Here is a 16,295-nt window from a genome sequence, read left to right as displayed (position 1 = left end):
ATACCCACCAGTCCTGCCACACCTGTCCCTTACATTACATACCCACCAGTCCTTCCACACCTGTCCCTTACATTACATGCCCACCAGTCATTCCACACCTGTCCCTTACATTACATACCCACCAGTCATTCCACACCTGTCCCTTACATTACATACCCACCAGTCCTGCCACACCTGTCCCTTACATTACATACCCACCAGTCCTTCCACACCTGTCCCTTACATTACATACCCACCAGTCCGACCTCTCTCTTCATCCCCATCGTCAGCCACAGGTGCCCCCTCTGATCTACCTCACCCTCCCCGACCTGTTGCGGCCGGCAGGACAATTACCTGCGGCGGAACCGGTCCCCTGGTAGTGGTAATACAAGCAGCCACTATGTCCATACACCGGCAGCCGCTGTCACGGAGCCGGGAGCCTCACCTGCTGTAGATCAGTCGGCGGTCGCACTAAGGTTCACGAGGTGGCAGTAATGGCGACTGCGCCGTCCGGTCTGTCAGGTTACTGTACTGAATGTATGAATTAACTTCAGTCCCTTCCCGCAGCTGCAGGACTCCGCCCGGTACTACTACAGCTGGGCGGTGACAGCACTTCCCCAGTCATCACACTGAACGTAACCCAGCAGCAAGACTCACACTTGTTGCTCTTTGCACCATTCATCATGGCAGAGCCCTAAAAGGAGCAGCTTTTCGGAAGTGAGGGCCCTATTCATCATTACATCATTTTTACTAGTGATAATTATGTTTTAAACTCGCTACAAGTTCAAAAACTTTTGTAAGCATTCATCATGCTTCATCCATAAGGATTTCCTCACCCTACGTCTGTCCCCCCCACCTTTCAGCGGCTGATGTGTGACACCCCACCCCAGCTGCACCTCACCCCGCCGGTGTCTGCAATACAAGTGGGCGGCTGGCTTTTGTACACCTACACATTGGCAGTGTTTGTCCCAGCACCTTTGCCGTGGCCTCTGCCGTCGTCAGGTTGTGCATGGTATCGGATACTGGGCCTGATTCAGAGCCGCTCGTAAGCGGCCGCTTGTTCACTCCGAGCGTTGTTCGCACATCTGCGCATGCGTATGGGTTGTAATGCGCATGCACCAACCAGTCAGTGCGGTCGGAAATCGTGTGCTCGCAAAATAGCGAGGCGTTTGTGGGTGGTAACAGGGGAAGGTGCTTGAAAACGGGGAGTGGAGATCCGAACGCAGGCGTGCTTAAAGGTCAAAATGGGCGTTTTAAGGGTGTGCATAATTAACAAAGCAGCGTCATCGACCACGTCACTTGGTTGTTTCTTAGCCTGAATTGTTCGCATGATTGCGGTAGGAAAATGCTACCACAAGAATAGCGAGCAGTTCATATGCCTTTCGATGTACTCGATTAATCTAATAAATAGCGGAGATGACGTATGATGCGAGCAGCCAAGGGGCGTCTTTACAAAATAGCGAGCGCATGTTTCGTTTGCTCGCTCAGACATAGAGGCCTCAACAGACCGCAAAGAGCGAGCGCTCAATTTAAATAGCCGGCCCCTTTTCTGAACGAGCGTCCGCAAATAGCGTCCGGCTCTGAATCAGGCCCACTGTGCGTCATCTTAGGCTGGCATACAGTATCACTCACAAATTCCACAAAAAGTGTTTTTTTTCGGAACTTGATTAATTGCATCATTTCTACATCCCCAAACTATAGTATGGAGACTGTGGAAATTATTGTTGGAGAGTTGTAAGCAGGAGATATCTGTGAGATCTCCTGCATTACATGCTTAATGAATGGACCTGACCCTTCATTTTTACAAAATTAAGGGAGAATGTTAATTTTCACCCACTTTTGGAGAGATTGAGGGAAGATGAATAGACCCTTTAATTTCTACAAAAGCAGGTGAGATTGAACGTTTTCACCTACAATTGTAGAAATTAAGTTTTTGGGCCAGTCATCAAAAAGGTAAAGCAGGATATAGGATAACAGGATATATCACAGATATCTCCTGCTAACTGGAAAGGCCTGCTGTGCCCATACACTAGTATGGGGCCAGAATTCAATAAGCTCCAAGAATACAATATTTTTGGAGCTTGACTGCGGGAGCATTCGCCATCTTCAGCAATCCGCTCCATTCCCTACGGAATGGAGTCCCAGGTTGCGATGAGGGATCCTTTCAGATGCCTCCGCCCCTGTCTTCCTCCTTCTGCCAGACGCCGGGGCTTTTGTGCACCTGCGTGACTTGTAAATCACGCATGTGCACTACTGTCACTGCTCCGAAAGGAGCAGTGAAAAGATTAACTGCTCCCGAAGGAGCAGTGAAAAAACTCGTGGAGACAGCTGATTTTCGGATCAGCGGTCTCCGTGTAGAGCAATGATGAATCGCTCACGTCGAGTAAGAACGTTAATTATCGGGGTCTGTTCGGAACCCGATAATTAACATATTGAATAGAGCCCATTGAGAGGAAAAAGGGATATGGTGTAGACTCATGCTCGGTTTGGTGTTAAAATTATAATACATTTGTGAAGCTTTTGACAAATACAGCGGCCATTAACAAAAGAAGGGAGCTTATTTACAACAACATGACTTTTATTTGTAGTGAAGAAGAGGAGACTAGGTATCAAGGCAACGCCCACAGAGGAGTTGTATATTTGTAAGAACAGCCAGAGAATCGATTGAATGTGCGTATTTACTGCATCTTTTATATGATATTGCCTTGTCGAAACAGCTGAAAATCGAACTGTACATGAGATGCGAGCGGCCGAGACTGATCATTGCAGAGCGTTTTAAGCCATTTATCAGCTAACGCTCATGCATTGGGACAGCGTACCCACCTGTATAATCCAACGGCCATTCATCCAACATCGAGATAATAGTCTGACCATTGTATAGGTGTGTACCCAGTTTAAGCTTAAGCTGGCAATACATCAGGACGATATCATTCCAACCAGCCAACTATAAGTAGGTGGACACTGGCTGCTAGTGTCCGCCTACTTTTGTCACTTACCTTTTAGAACCAGCAGGTAACGTCATCAGCTTCGGCAGCAGTGGGTCCCCTGTGATTAGCACCGGCAGCAGTGGGTCCCCTGTGATTAGCACCGGCAGCAGTGGGTCCCCTGTGATTAGCACCGGCAGCAGTGGGTCCCCTGTGATTAGCACCGGCAGCAGTGGGTCCCCTGTGATTAGCACCGGCAGCAGTGGGTCCCCTGTGATTAGCACCGGCAGCAGTGGGTCCCCTGTGATCAGCGCAGGGCCGTAACTAGGGTGGTGCAACGTGCCCGGCACAGGGTACCACAGGGCAGGGTGCGCTGTTTGGGACGGTCAATTTTTTATGTATAATCATTCTCACTTGTAGCTTCCTCTTCTTCTATGCCCAGCTTCTACTGGCCACCCAATGTCCTCTCTGGCTGACTCCCCCTCCATCTGGCCACCTCCCCAAGCACCGTCAGTCACATATTCTTTTATTTAACACACAGCTATCTGCCCCACAGCCCTGAACACAGCCATCAATTCCTGACCCAGGTGTTACCAGCACACATCGACTGTCCTTGCCGGCGAATTCAGCTACCGGTACAGGATACATACATGGACCTCCCCGCTGCTGCTATTTCCTGCATATATACTACAAGTAAAGTTCTTTCTATACCTTCAGTTGGCTCCAGGCTTGTGTCCGGCTGTTCTGATGGACGAATCCCGCTGCAGGTGCAGCTTCACCAGTGCTCTCCTACCTCTAGAGCTGGTGAGTTATATTGCATAATTACTGTCTATCATCGCTGCGTCCATTGGATTCACACTGTATTTAGCAAAGACACCTGTATAACAGTGGTACAACAGGATGGGTACCACTTCACCATCATATGGGACAAATCATATTTGTCATACTCCTCCCCCATTAAGCCACGCCCCTTTTCCAGGCATACGTCTATGTCCATATTTATAAAATGGGGGGTGCCAATGCTCTTTCTGGCACAGGGCATCAAAAAGTCTAGTTACGGCTCTGGATCAGCACCAGCTGCAGCAGGTCTCCTGTGATCCGTGTAGGAGCGGCACTGGCAGTACAACTGGAGGAGGATCAGGGGCAGGCTGCGGCAGTACATCACTGCCAGGCTGATTGGTTAATCCAAATGGATTTTTTAAAATTTATTTTTGTTTAAAATACGGCGAGCGAAAATGGTAAATAATATTGCAGCAAAATCTCGTTGATAAATGGGGCCCATAGTTCACTGGCTCATTTGGGGCCCCATTTATCAACGAGTTTTTGCTGCAGTGTTATTTAGCATTTTTACTTGCCGCAACTTTTTTTTTATACTTGTATTTATCAATTATGCACTCACCGAGTGTAGTGTAAATAAATCAGGCAGCGCTGTTTTTCTTATAACAATCAATATAGGTGACTCTGGTTCAGCGCTTATCACTTCAAATCCATATATTAGTCTTTATGATCAAAACTGCAATGGATTTTAAGAAGGGAGTTTGTGTTCAGTTTATGAAATCCCTTTCAAAATCGAACCTTCAATCCCCATTAAAATGGAATGCAAAACAGAACTCAACTTCCTCTATATCCTATAGGGCCAAAAGTATCACGTGCACACTAATTAACAGGGGGAAAAATTGGAAACACATGTGCACACTCTAGAAAAGTGAAAGTAAAAGTGAAAGGGAGTTGTGGGCTAAAAATTTATGTTAATAAAAAAAATATATTTTATCCACATCGTTTTTTAATTTTTTTAATAGACCAACAAATTGCAATTGCTTGTTTGAAGGTGTACAGTTTGAAATACTTGATATTTTGTTTACCTAACCATACATTTTTGGCACATACAAAAACTAGACATTTACAAATACTTCCCTCTTTACACTGATTTATACATGAACACCTAACTGAAGAATCTAAATTTGTGGTATTTAATTTACAAAAAACAAATACTTACAGCTGTAATAGTTGACAATAAGTGTAGCCCTAATCTGCCTTCCACTTTCTGTGCTCACATAATTAGTTGTTATTAACAAAACTTCTGCCTGTTTGCTGTCTATTGCATAATCTGGGTGGAGTGGTTGATTTAATGAGAGATTATGCAACAGACAGCAGCAGAGCACAATATCGGACACTTTGATGTTATAATAATATGCCTCCCGAATTATCAATACAGCTGAACCTTGTTTTTAATAGCCTAAAGGTGCATTCTATCACAGATCGGGTGACTGCACGTGCCTCGTTATATTTATGCTCAGGAGGAGTTTGCAAATCTTACAATGGACTACAGAAAAAAAAGGGATTTGCCCTCCAGCACACGGCAGCAATATCAACAAAAATACTTGAATCCTACATAATAATAGAAATTCAGAGGTATTAGTTACATACATTTGCAAATATATGAATAAGCGCCAGGCCAGCGTCAAGGCTCCTCTATACTGGCGTCCCTAACATTATGGGGTTCATGTCCGTGGCGCAGGGAACCCCAAAAGAATGTAGCCAAGGACCATCCCCAGGGCATCCCTCAAAAAAGGGAAAAAAGGTGATAGTGAAGTGTCTAGTATAGATGTGTAAAGATAAATCAATAAGTGTTAATATAATGAGAAAGGGTTAAAATTACATAAATAATAGACAAACAAATATAAAAGTGATGAAAAAATATCTATGTGAATTAAGTGGTGATGCCCTGAAAAAGGCCCAGCCAGAGCAACTCCGGGGGCCCCACTTCCAAACGCTCACCCCAAAATAATTGTTGCTACCTAATAGTAGCACCCACTCTGGGTCATATAATTACAAATTAATGTACTGCATGATAACAGCACATGTATAAGCCGAGAGCTGACTCGTGTGATGCCCTGGGGATGGTCCTTGGCTAGATTCTTTTGGGGTTCCCTGCACCTCAGACGTGAACCCCATAATGTTAGGGACGCCGGCATACAGGAGCCTTGACGTTGGCCCGATGCTTATTCATATATTTGCAAATGTATGTAACTAATACCTCTGAATTTCTATTATTATGTAGGATTCAAGTATTTTTGTTGATATTGCTGCAGTGCGCTGGAGGGCAAATCCCCTTTTTTTCTGTAGTACAGTGTAGACCCCACCCTTTACAAGCACCTGTGCAAAGTCATTAATCTGATGTGAGCGACCACCATACTTTTTGTTTGTAAATCTGACAATGGAGTTAGACGTCAGGAGTAACAGCCATAGCCTAAATCACCTGTTGGGGAGAAAAAACAAAACACAATTAGAACAATATAGTAATATATAATGTTAGCTGCTTAATTAACACATATGGGTAACTTACCCAACAACCATCCTTCTGGCATTTGGGCCGCCTCAAATTTTGCAGAGAGGGAGGAATTGCTGAGGATGTAGGCATCATGGCACGAACCAGGATAGCAAGTCACTTATGAATGTTAGTTTTGCATCACAGACCATCTGCACATGTATGATGTCTATTGGTATAGACATGCAGTATTCCTGGGTGGTCTCAGCCCAATGTGTGTGCAATTTATAGCTACCAGAACATTAAGCATGCCTGAGAGACTATAGAGAGCTACCTTAAGTTTGTGTCAATGTGACTCCTGGCTGGGAAAGCAGATGTACGTGTTGCAGATGGGGATCGGTGCCCGCATGACTTGGGTCATGTGCCTGCTAAAGGTAGGCTGGGAAATATCTAGCACTCTACCTTAAAATTACTGAAAGGAGCCAGTAGCATAACAATGCAAAGCACACAGCAGCTTGTGCAGGCCTGATACGGCATGTGACCGTGCAGTGTCTGACTCAAGTTGAATCTTGATGAGGTCATACAGTATCATGATGTTGGAACGTGAGAGGCGGAACATCTCTATGACCTCACCAGCAGACAAAGCATTGAGGTTTATCCGACAGTGAAAGAACCTAGTCCTGCGTAGGTTGCGGGGTACCTCATGAAGCTGCTGATGTTGCTTTGATTGATGCTTCTGGGTTCTCTCAGTCAGGTGGTGATTGCATACTGCAGGTAGGTGCACAGCATAGCATAGCCTCGAGCAGCCATTATTCCTGCAGTCAGACTGCCCAACATGCTTTGAGAACTTTTAAAGGCATCACAATCAATTTCCAGCCAATAGAGTGGTGTTTAGAAGCTCAAATCGACTGTCTCTCATTATACTATTCATTTGGGGATTTGAAGCTCGATTTAAGTACGATTTGCAAATCGAATGTTACTAAATTAAGGGATCCTATATTCAACTAATGAAAAACATCAATGTTTGGCCTATATTCGATTTTGAGTGAAATTTGGTTTTATGTTCCATTTGACATTCGATTTTGGCTTTAGTAAATCTCCAATGTCAAAATCGAATGGAAATCAAATAAAAATGGAATGGCAAATCGATCCAAAATCAATCTTTACCAAATATACCCCTTTGTGTAGTAACAGTGGCCAGTAGTAAACCAACCACAACCATGTTAGTCTTTGAAATGGGCCGATACGCTGTGGGTCATCAGACCTGTTTTAATATTATAGATGTGTTCTGACATCCTTTCTTCTAATGGGCTAGATCAGTGGTTCTCAAACTCGGTCCTCAGGACCCCACACCGTTCACTTGTTTCATGTCACCCAGCAGGTGCATAGGTGTAGTCATTACTCACTGATACATTTCCCAGGTCACCCAGCAGGTGCACAGGTGTAGCCATTACTCACTGACACATTTCCCAAGTCATCCAGCAGGTGCATAGGTGTAGTCATTACTCACTGACACATTTCCCAGGTCACCCAGCAGGAGCACAGGTGTAGCCATTACTCACTGACACATTTCCCAAGTCATCCAGCAGGTGCATAGGTGTAGTCATTACTCACTGACACATATCCCAGGTCACCCAGCAGGAGCACAGGTGTAGTCATTACTCACTGACACATTTCCCAGGTCACCCAGCAGGTGCACAGGTGTAGCCATTACTCACTGACACATTTCCCAGGTCACCCAGCATGTGCATAGGTGTAGTCATTACTCACTGACACATATCCCAGGTCACCCAGCAGGTGCATAGGTGTAGTCATTACTCACTGATACATTTCCCAGGTCACCCAGCAGGTGCACAGGTGTAGCCATTACTCACTGACACATTTCCCAAGTCATCCAGCAGGTGCATAGGTGTAGTCATTACTCACTGACACAGGTCACCCAGCTGGTGCACAGGTGTAGTCATTACTCACTGACACATATTCCAGGTCACCCAGCAGATGCACAGGTGTAGCCATTACTCACTGACACATTTCCCAGGTCACCCAGCAGGTGCATAGGTGTAGTCATTACTCACTGATACATTTCCCAGGTCACCCAGCAGGTGCACAGGTGTAGCCATTACTCACTGACACATTTCCCAATCATCCAGCAGGTGCACAGGTGTAGTCATTACTCACTGACACATATCCCAGGTCACCCAGCAGGTGCATAGGTGTAGTCATTACTCACTGATACATTTCCCAGGTCACCCAGCAGGTGCACAGGTGTAGCCATTACTCACTGACACATTTCCCAAGTCATCCAGCAGGTGCACAGGTGTAGTCATTACTCACTGACACAGGTCACCCAGCTGGTGCACAGGTGTAGTCATTACTCACTGACACATATTCCAGGTCACCCAGCAGATGCACAGGTGTAGTCATTACTCACTGACACATTTTCCAGTGCTGCATATCATTGTAATCAGCAGAAACTGCTTGTGCTATCTAGTCGCACAAAAAGATGCTCGGCGCTACCAGGTCACGCCACGGCATGGCGCGACTAGAATGGCTGTTTAACATGCAAAGAGGCTAGATGTATGTGGACCCATCTGTAACTGTTATCAGGATGCTTGAGTGGCAGAACTTGGCAGGCGTATTAACCAGGCTTGAACTGGTTGTCGCTGCAGCCGAGGATCTGGGAGCACTCTGATGATGATAGGACCGGATACAGACTGAACACCAGAATGGAAGGTAGCTGTAGATAAACAGAAATGGAACCAGGGAAGCAGGAATGGGCGGTATTACCTGTGCAGTCAGAAGTATGCTTTGCACAGGTGTGGAGCTGGATCAGCAAACAGGAGCAGGCTGATATTACCTGTGCAACTAGAGATGTACTGTAGAAAGGCATAAGGAGTTAGTTCAACAATAGTAATCAGAACTGCACCAGCAGGGTAACAAACAAATGTAGCACAAGCACAGTTATAGCTTCACTCAGTAGGGACTGAGCTAGACATTGTACTGGTGATGTCTGAGAGCTGAGAGCATTGTACTGGTGATGTCTATGATTCTTTAAGTTCTTAGCCTTGCGATAAACAAATTTTGTTTTCTCATCAACGTAATGCCTTACTACAGAATCTTTTAATAAACAAATCCAGTATTTCTTGACTATACATTCAAACTGTCCATACTGGCTATTGAAATTGGTAATGATGGCAATTATTTTCACTTCCTGTCCCTTAGTAAGTTTGTCTTCTCTAGAGTTTGCCATATCAGACCTAACAATTGCCTGATACTTAACAAAGGAGTCTTGTACCAGTTTTTCATCGTGCCCACTCTTTATAAACTGTTGTTCAAGAGCCCCTTCTTGTACCTTATAATCTTTGACTCTTGAACAGTCTCTGTGAACCCTCCAGAAGCAAGGGATCACTCCCGAAACAAAAATAATGTCATCAATATACTGTAGCATCTCCATAGTGCCAAGTTCACCCTGAATTGGTGTCCATGGAACACTGAGAAGCACTCCAGTATGCCATAAATAAGTTGCCATAACTCGAGGCAAGCCTGGTATTCATGTCTGTTCCATTGGTTTGGAGGAAGTAGGCATCAGTAAACCAAAAAAATATATATTATTTTTAATACATTTTTTTTAGAAATCATGGAATTTATTAATTATCTAACTATGATCTTTTTCAAAAAAATATTTAGCAGCATCTAATCCTTGTTGGTGTCTAGTACATGTATAAAGTGAGGCAACATCAGCTGTTACCAAAATTATGTCTAGTGTCCATGTTATCTCATTCAATGTTCTAATCACATTCAATGAATCTTTCAAATACGATCTGGTTTTCTTTACCAATGGTTGTAATTTGGAATCCACAAAGTGGGATAGATTCAATATAAATGATTCATTCCCAGCCACTATGTGTGTCCCTGGAGGTTTTCCTTTATTTTTATGGATTTTAGGGAGGGTGAAAAACACTGGGGTTGATGGCTTAGCTATATTGATATATTTGTATTCCATTTCACTGACAATATATATATTTTTTTTAAAATGTTTTTATTTGACTTTTCATTGTATTAGATACAATATATTGTATACACATACAAAATAGTGGTAAAGAAATAAGGAGTTTCAATATAAACATTATAGACATATATATATATATATAACAAGTCAATGATTGAAAATATATCCTCATATAAGAAAAAAACAACTATACAATATAATATAATAATTACTCACTGACAATATTCTGAGATTTATATTTTAAGAGGAGACTAAATTTTTCTTCACATTCTCAGAGGGGTTGGACCTCAACTTCTTATACGTATTCCTGTCTGACAATTGACGTTTGACCTCTTCAATTGATACTCCATATTCCGCACCACAAACACTGCTACCCTTATCTGCGGGCTTGATTACAATGGACTTGTTGTCCCTTAGTGAACGTCAAGCTTCCCTTTCCTGCTTCGTTAAGTTAACATTCGGAAATTGTTTTTAAAAATGTATCTTCTAATTCGTCCTTAACCAGCTTCTTAAAACTTTCTATAAAACAACATACTTTATATGTTGGGTAAAAAACTGATTTGGGTTTAAAAATGGAACTATAATCTATTTCTTCAACTTCCCTTTCTGCAAATTTTTTTTTAAAGTGAGTTTGTGAATAAATCAACAGTAGATCAATATAACAATTAACTATTTTCATGGTTAGTCAAGTTGTAATTACTTGGGTGTATCTATACTATTCAATTTTTTCTTTCTCTTTTTACATTTCTTTTAATTGTGTTTATGTAACCCTTCTCTTTTATCCAGTTTAGTCCTATATATAGGGGGATGGGTTTACATTGGTCTAAAAAATCTTTGTAATCTAAAACCTCTTCATTTCTTAATCTTTTAAACCTGTTTGTGGCTCTCCAATATGTTCTTTGAGTGCAGAATGGTAAGTATTTGTTAGGTTTATTCTCAAGTGGATAGCGACCTCTATTAAGTCCAAAGCTCTCTCTTTCTCTAAGGTTTTGTCTACAGGGTCTTTGTACTTCCCATCTCCTGATTTTTCCCAAATCTCTGTGTTTTTCTTCTTATAAACTTTGATTGCCTCCTATAAGGCCTTCTTTGTTGCGAATTAGTTTAATTTTGGGTAAAGCCTCTATGCTTAAACTCTGATTGCCTATTCCAAATTTTTTTTTCCTTTAGTCTTAAAAAATTTGTCTCTTTTTTAATAATCAGGTGTTGTATACCTTCTTATAATCATTCATAGCTCTCTTATATTGTCGCTGTTTTTTAACATTAATTCTTTTACATTCTTTGCAACTTTCATGATGATCTCCTTCTCTAGCTCCTTGAATTCTGGGAGATCCGAGGAGGGTTCCACCATAGGTAGTAAATGATCAATTTCTGCTTCAATTTCTTTTAATTCATTTCCTCTTCCTTTTATGATTAATCTCATAAGCGTCATGGAACACAAGTCTAATATATTTAGCGACTCTTTTTCAAAGCTTGGGGAGTTATCCAAAAAGTATTTTATTGATTCTCAGTCCTCTCGGAACTAATTCCTTTGATAAGTATCTCTCTAAGGCTACCAACTCCCACCATATCTTCCCTTCTTTTAATAACACTTGTTCTAATTTTTTCATGATGCTATCTAGATCTTCATTTATTATAGTTGAATCTTGTTTGGAAGAGAATAATTCATCCAATACATTCTTTCTCTTATTCCTATGATCCTACAGCTGAAATCGAGTAGTATGGTGATATATTTGGGCAGCACAGACGGTGTAATGGTTAGCATTACTGCCTCACAGCACTGAGGTCGTGGGTTCAATTCCCACCACGGCCCTAACTGTGTGGAGTTTGTATATTCTCCCTGTGCTTGCGTCGGTTTCCTCTGGGTGCTTCCACACTCCAAATAAAATATACTAGTAGGTTAATTGGCTCCCAACAAAAATTAACCCCAGTGTGTATGTGTGTGAGCATGTGATAAGGAGCATAGATTGTAAGCACCACTGGGGCAGGGACTGATGTGTATGGCCAAATATTCTCTGTAAAGCGCTTCAGAATATGTGTGCGCTATATAAATAACTGGTAATAAATAATAAATAAATAATATAACCTAATATTAAAGAAAAACAGCTTTTCTCCTCTGCACACTCAGCTGCTAAAACCTACATGATAGTTCACATGATGTACCACCATCTTGTATAAATAGCAGGCTAATTTTTAATATTGTATACCTTGACAAAGAGGCAAGTACTTCGAAACGCGTTGGTCTACTACTGCCCGTTGTTACTACACCTGGAGTGAGTACCAAGAATTCCCCCATTTTTTTATTGTGGCTATATGGGAAAGGAATGAGGACTGTGTCTTCTAAGGTGGTGGTGGTACAGTGTATCTGTGTTTTTTATGAATAAAAATAAAACTCCTCTAATTTATTAAGTTTTCCTGCTATTTATTAATTGGCATTAGTATGCTGTGGACATCTCGAGTGTGATACCATTACCAACCCACACAGCTCAGATACCGGAGACAAGAGTGCTATGTGTGAGTAAGATAAATAATTCTATCTTGTTTATTTATTGCTACTACAAGTCGATTTCCTTATTTTTTTTTAGGAAAATAAGAAATGGGCTTCACGTCTTGGGATCCACATCCATTCCAGTTTTGATCATAAAGACTAATACAGTATATGGATTTGAGTGTTAAGCGCTGAACTAGAGTCACCTATATTGATTTAGTTGTTGAATTTATGAATGACACATGACAGGTTGACTAGGTTGTAGCAGCTGAGTGTGCGCAGGAGAAAGGTGGTTCATATTTGATATTAGGCTGTTTTTCTTATACCAGCAGCGCTGACGAATGCAGTTTTTTTTTTCTGAAATCGATGCATCCGCTGTGTCTTTCTTTTCCTGGCATACATGCAGTCTCTCTGCCTGGACGCGGAGGAGATCTTGAAGGGGAAACATTTTCTTTGAGTGGACAGAAGCTTATACCTGTGTCCACCATTACCGCTAAGGTTAAGGGTTTTTTTTCTCTCATATCTATCTTTTTTTTATGCTTTTTTGAATATTTTGTTTGTTGGGCGCCATTTTGTGATGTATTACTCTATAGAATATACCACTATATGCACAAGTGACACTCTTTCTGTGATTTGTATGTATAGAAGCTGCTGTGTACATTAGTTAATGTGTGATTCCCTGATGCTGTATTACAGTTGTGCTGTCACAGCCATTAGTAAGAGGTGTCCTGAGCACAGAGCCTGCAGAGCTGAAATGAGCAGTGTGTAGAGGGGCTAAGAGCAGCCATGCTTTATGTGTATGTGAGGTGGCCGCCCGGACCACATTGCTGCTAGGCCGCAAATTAACAGAAGCAGGACCCTGGCGAGAACAAATTAGGACAACAAGCTATCTACAACGATAAATAGCAGCAGCTAAAAATAACATTCACAACGACTTTAGTACAGCTCAAACTCATTCAGAAATGGGGCCCTTAGTTCACAAGTCACATGATACATTCCCCATCGGCGCTCTCATACATTCGTTATGAGTCAGTACCTCTAAACTACTACAGTTTGCACTGCTCCGCTCAGACATTTGCATTGTATGGAGCTGAACTATATTGTTATGATTCATTCTCCTAGTAGGGATGGCCATCGGTGGGCAGTCCATCAATGGGAACCATTGATGGTTCCATCTGTCATTACCATCGAGCCCATCTGTGGTGAACCATCGAAGGTTTGCACCACTCGATGGCCACTGATGCTGACAGGCATGGTGGCCCGCATGCCAATCATTATAGGGGGTGGGGCTTAGACCACTGGGGGGTGGGCCTAAGATGTGTGCCATTTGGGGGGAAACCATTGGGTCCTAGTCTGCCATTAATGGCAGAGAACCATTGGATCTCTGTCATTGTTGGCAAAGCCATGGGTAGTCAACCATCGTTGATTGTTAACTATTGATAGTTGATGGCCATCCCTATCTCCTAGTATATTAGTTCATAAGATAAACTCCCTATCAGCTCAAGACACAGTGCTGAGTGCTGCATGCTATACACTGTAGTTCTGTTTACTCCACCAGACATAGGGTTAGGTATGTTTTTTTTATAATTACTGTATTTTAAAAGCAAAAATAAGTGATATGTTACAATATTCTGAACTTGGATCTCTCTCACTTACATAGTATGGAAGTAAAAATTATTTTAGTTAAACTCCATGGGTTTAAATAAGGAGCAGCTGAAAGACACTAACTTTTAATTTATCTCAATTTATTAATGTTGCATAACACATTTAGAAGCTCAGATTTTTATATTGTAACAACCTATCGTCTATTTACTGTATAGATTGACTCAATAGATTAGTAATATCAAACAACATATATCTAGCTGTATCCAAGCAAATTAAGTCCTTGAGGAAAGGATCAAACCAATTACAGCCTCCATCATTCATCATTTGGCTGTAATAAACTTAACCGTGTCACTATAAAAACAAGAGGAGTCAGTTATGGACATAGCAATGATCTTTAAAGAAGCCCACTATACTTATGGTGAAATGCGTAGGGTCCACTAATTCCATGTACTAAACCCCATTAATTTTTTTTGTTCATTTTTGTAATTCATAAAGTTACACAAAACACTGTAAACAGTATAATTCACTCACAAACCATCATGTGCATATAACCTGGTTAAAGATCGTAAGGGTGTGTGGGGGGGGGGGGACACCCATGCCTAACTACCACCAGTACAACAGAGATAACATTGGTCCAACAAAGAAGAGCAAGCACCACACTGTGGCAGTCAGGGCCAGATTAACAATGGGGCGGATGGAGCTACAGCTCCAGGCCTCCACATAAAAATAGGCCCATTGCCATGACAACATGATGTTGACTGGCCATCTGCTCTCCACACAGTCGGCCATAAATCATAAGTATAAAAATTGTATTTCTATTTACCTCACAAAATTAAGCATTTTTTTTATTTTACATATTTAGGAAGACATTGGGGCTAAGAGTATAGGGGTGTACATGCCCACATGGCACTGGCCACACCCACACAGCACTGGTCACACCTCCTCTCTTCTCATAATAGGCCCTTGGTCATTTTCAGCTCCAGGCCCATGTGGCCCTCAATCCGGCCCTGGTGGCAGTGTTGCAGCCCAAAAATAGTGGCTTTACCTAACTCCTTTAGTTTCATTCTTACTTGAACTAATGCTGAGCCCACTGCAAGTCAGTATAAGCACCACAAGAGCAGAGGTTAGAAACATCCCTGATGTAGTATCTTTTGCCACTAGAGGGCCACAATGTACCAAATATACAATATTAGGCTGGAACTTTTCTTTTAAAAGCAGTATACAGACATTCTTCACTTAACGACCAAGTTCCGTTCCTATGACTAGGTCGTTAAACGAGTTGGTCACTAAATGAGGAGCCATATATACTTATTACAGGTAATCATTTTATTTATTCTGAATAAAGAAAAGGTCTAAAGGAAACTAAAACTTGATACTGTAACTGTGTTTTACTTTGCATAACTCTTATATACTGTACAGTACAATTAAAGTTATAAAAAAAGACATTCAGAGTAACATTTTAGTCATTGTACTATGGGTTCCGGCTGGTCGGAGCGCTGGTCGTAAGTTCGAGTAGGTTGTTAAGCGAGTAGCATCTGTACTACAAAATGTTTCCATGTAATTAATCAGTAATGGAAGTGCTATAACTTTATCGTGACAACCAAAGAATTAATTAGGGTACGTCTTGTTAAACATCACAAGGGATTGGATAATTCTTCATCTCAACCTTCCAAATTATTATTCAAAAACGCCAAAGCGAAAGAATTATGCAGGACTGACCACATTTTTCTGCAAGAGGCAGTCTACATAATTAGTATTATCTGAAATATCCACAGGCAAAGGTGGAGACTGAGTGTATACGATAACTATGGAAAAAGGTTAAAACATTTGTTTTGTTATTTTAACCCTTATCCTTACCCTAACCCTCTCACTAGTTTCTAATCATCCCGTTCCGCAGTCTCTAACCCTAACCATCCCCTTTCACAGCCTAACCCTGCACCAAGTACCTAAACCTCATCCTAACCCTAACCCTAAAAATCATGAAAAACCATGTGTCGACCTTTTGACCATGTCGATCTAAATCCA

At 41.9% G+C, this 16,295-nt stretch overlaps 2 protein-coding genes across 3 annotated transcripts in view; one reads left to right on the top strand and one right to left on the bottom strand.

Moving 5' to 3' along the window:
* LOC148532543 (uncharacterized) overlaps nucleotides 1–500 on the bottom strand; it is an 88,414-nt gene extending 87,914 nt beyond the window's left edge. For both annotated transcript variants that reach the window (XM_088467715.1, XM_088467717.1), the window contains exon 1: nucleotides 425–500. The gene's annotated coding sequence lies outside the window, so the exon portion shown is untranslated. The remainder of the gene's footprint in view (nucleotides 1–424) is intronic.
* Nucleotides 501–613: 113 nt separating this feature from the next.
* LOC148532542 (uncharacterized) overlaps nucleotides 614–16,295 on the top strand; it is a 34,416-nt gene continuing 18,734 nt past the window's right edge. The window contains exons 1-2 of the mRNA XM_088467712.1: nucleotides 614–696; nucleotides 3,460–3,707. Coding sequence (XP_088323838.1) covers nucleotides 3,554–3,707 — 154 coding nt within the window. The 5' untranslated portion in view covers nucleotides 614–696; nucleotides 3,460–3,553. The remainder of the gene's footprint in view (nucleotides 697–3,459; nucleotides 3,708–16,295) is intronic.

This window comes from Taudactylus pleione, unplaced genomic scaffold, assembly GCF_031769625.1.
Source record: "Taudactylus pleione unplaced genomic scaffold, aTauple2 ptg000073l, whole genome shotgun sequence".
NCBI lineage: Eukaryota > Metazoa > Chordata > Amphibia > Anura > Myobatrachidae > Taudactylus > Taudactylus pleione.
Note: the sequence above shows the minus strand (reverse complement) of the source record. Positions and strands in the feature narration are given on the sequence as shown.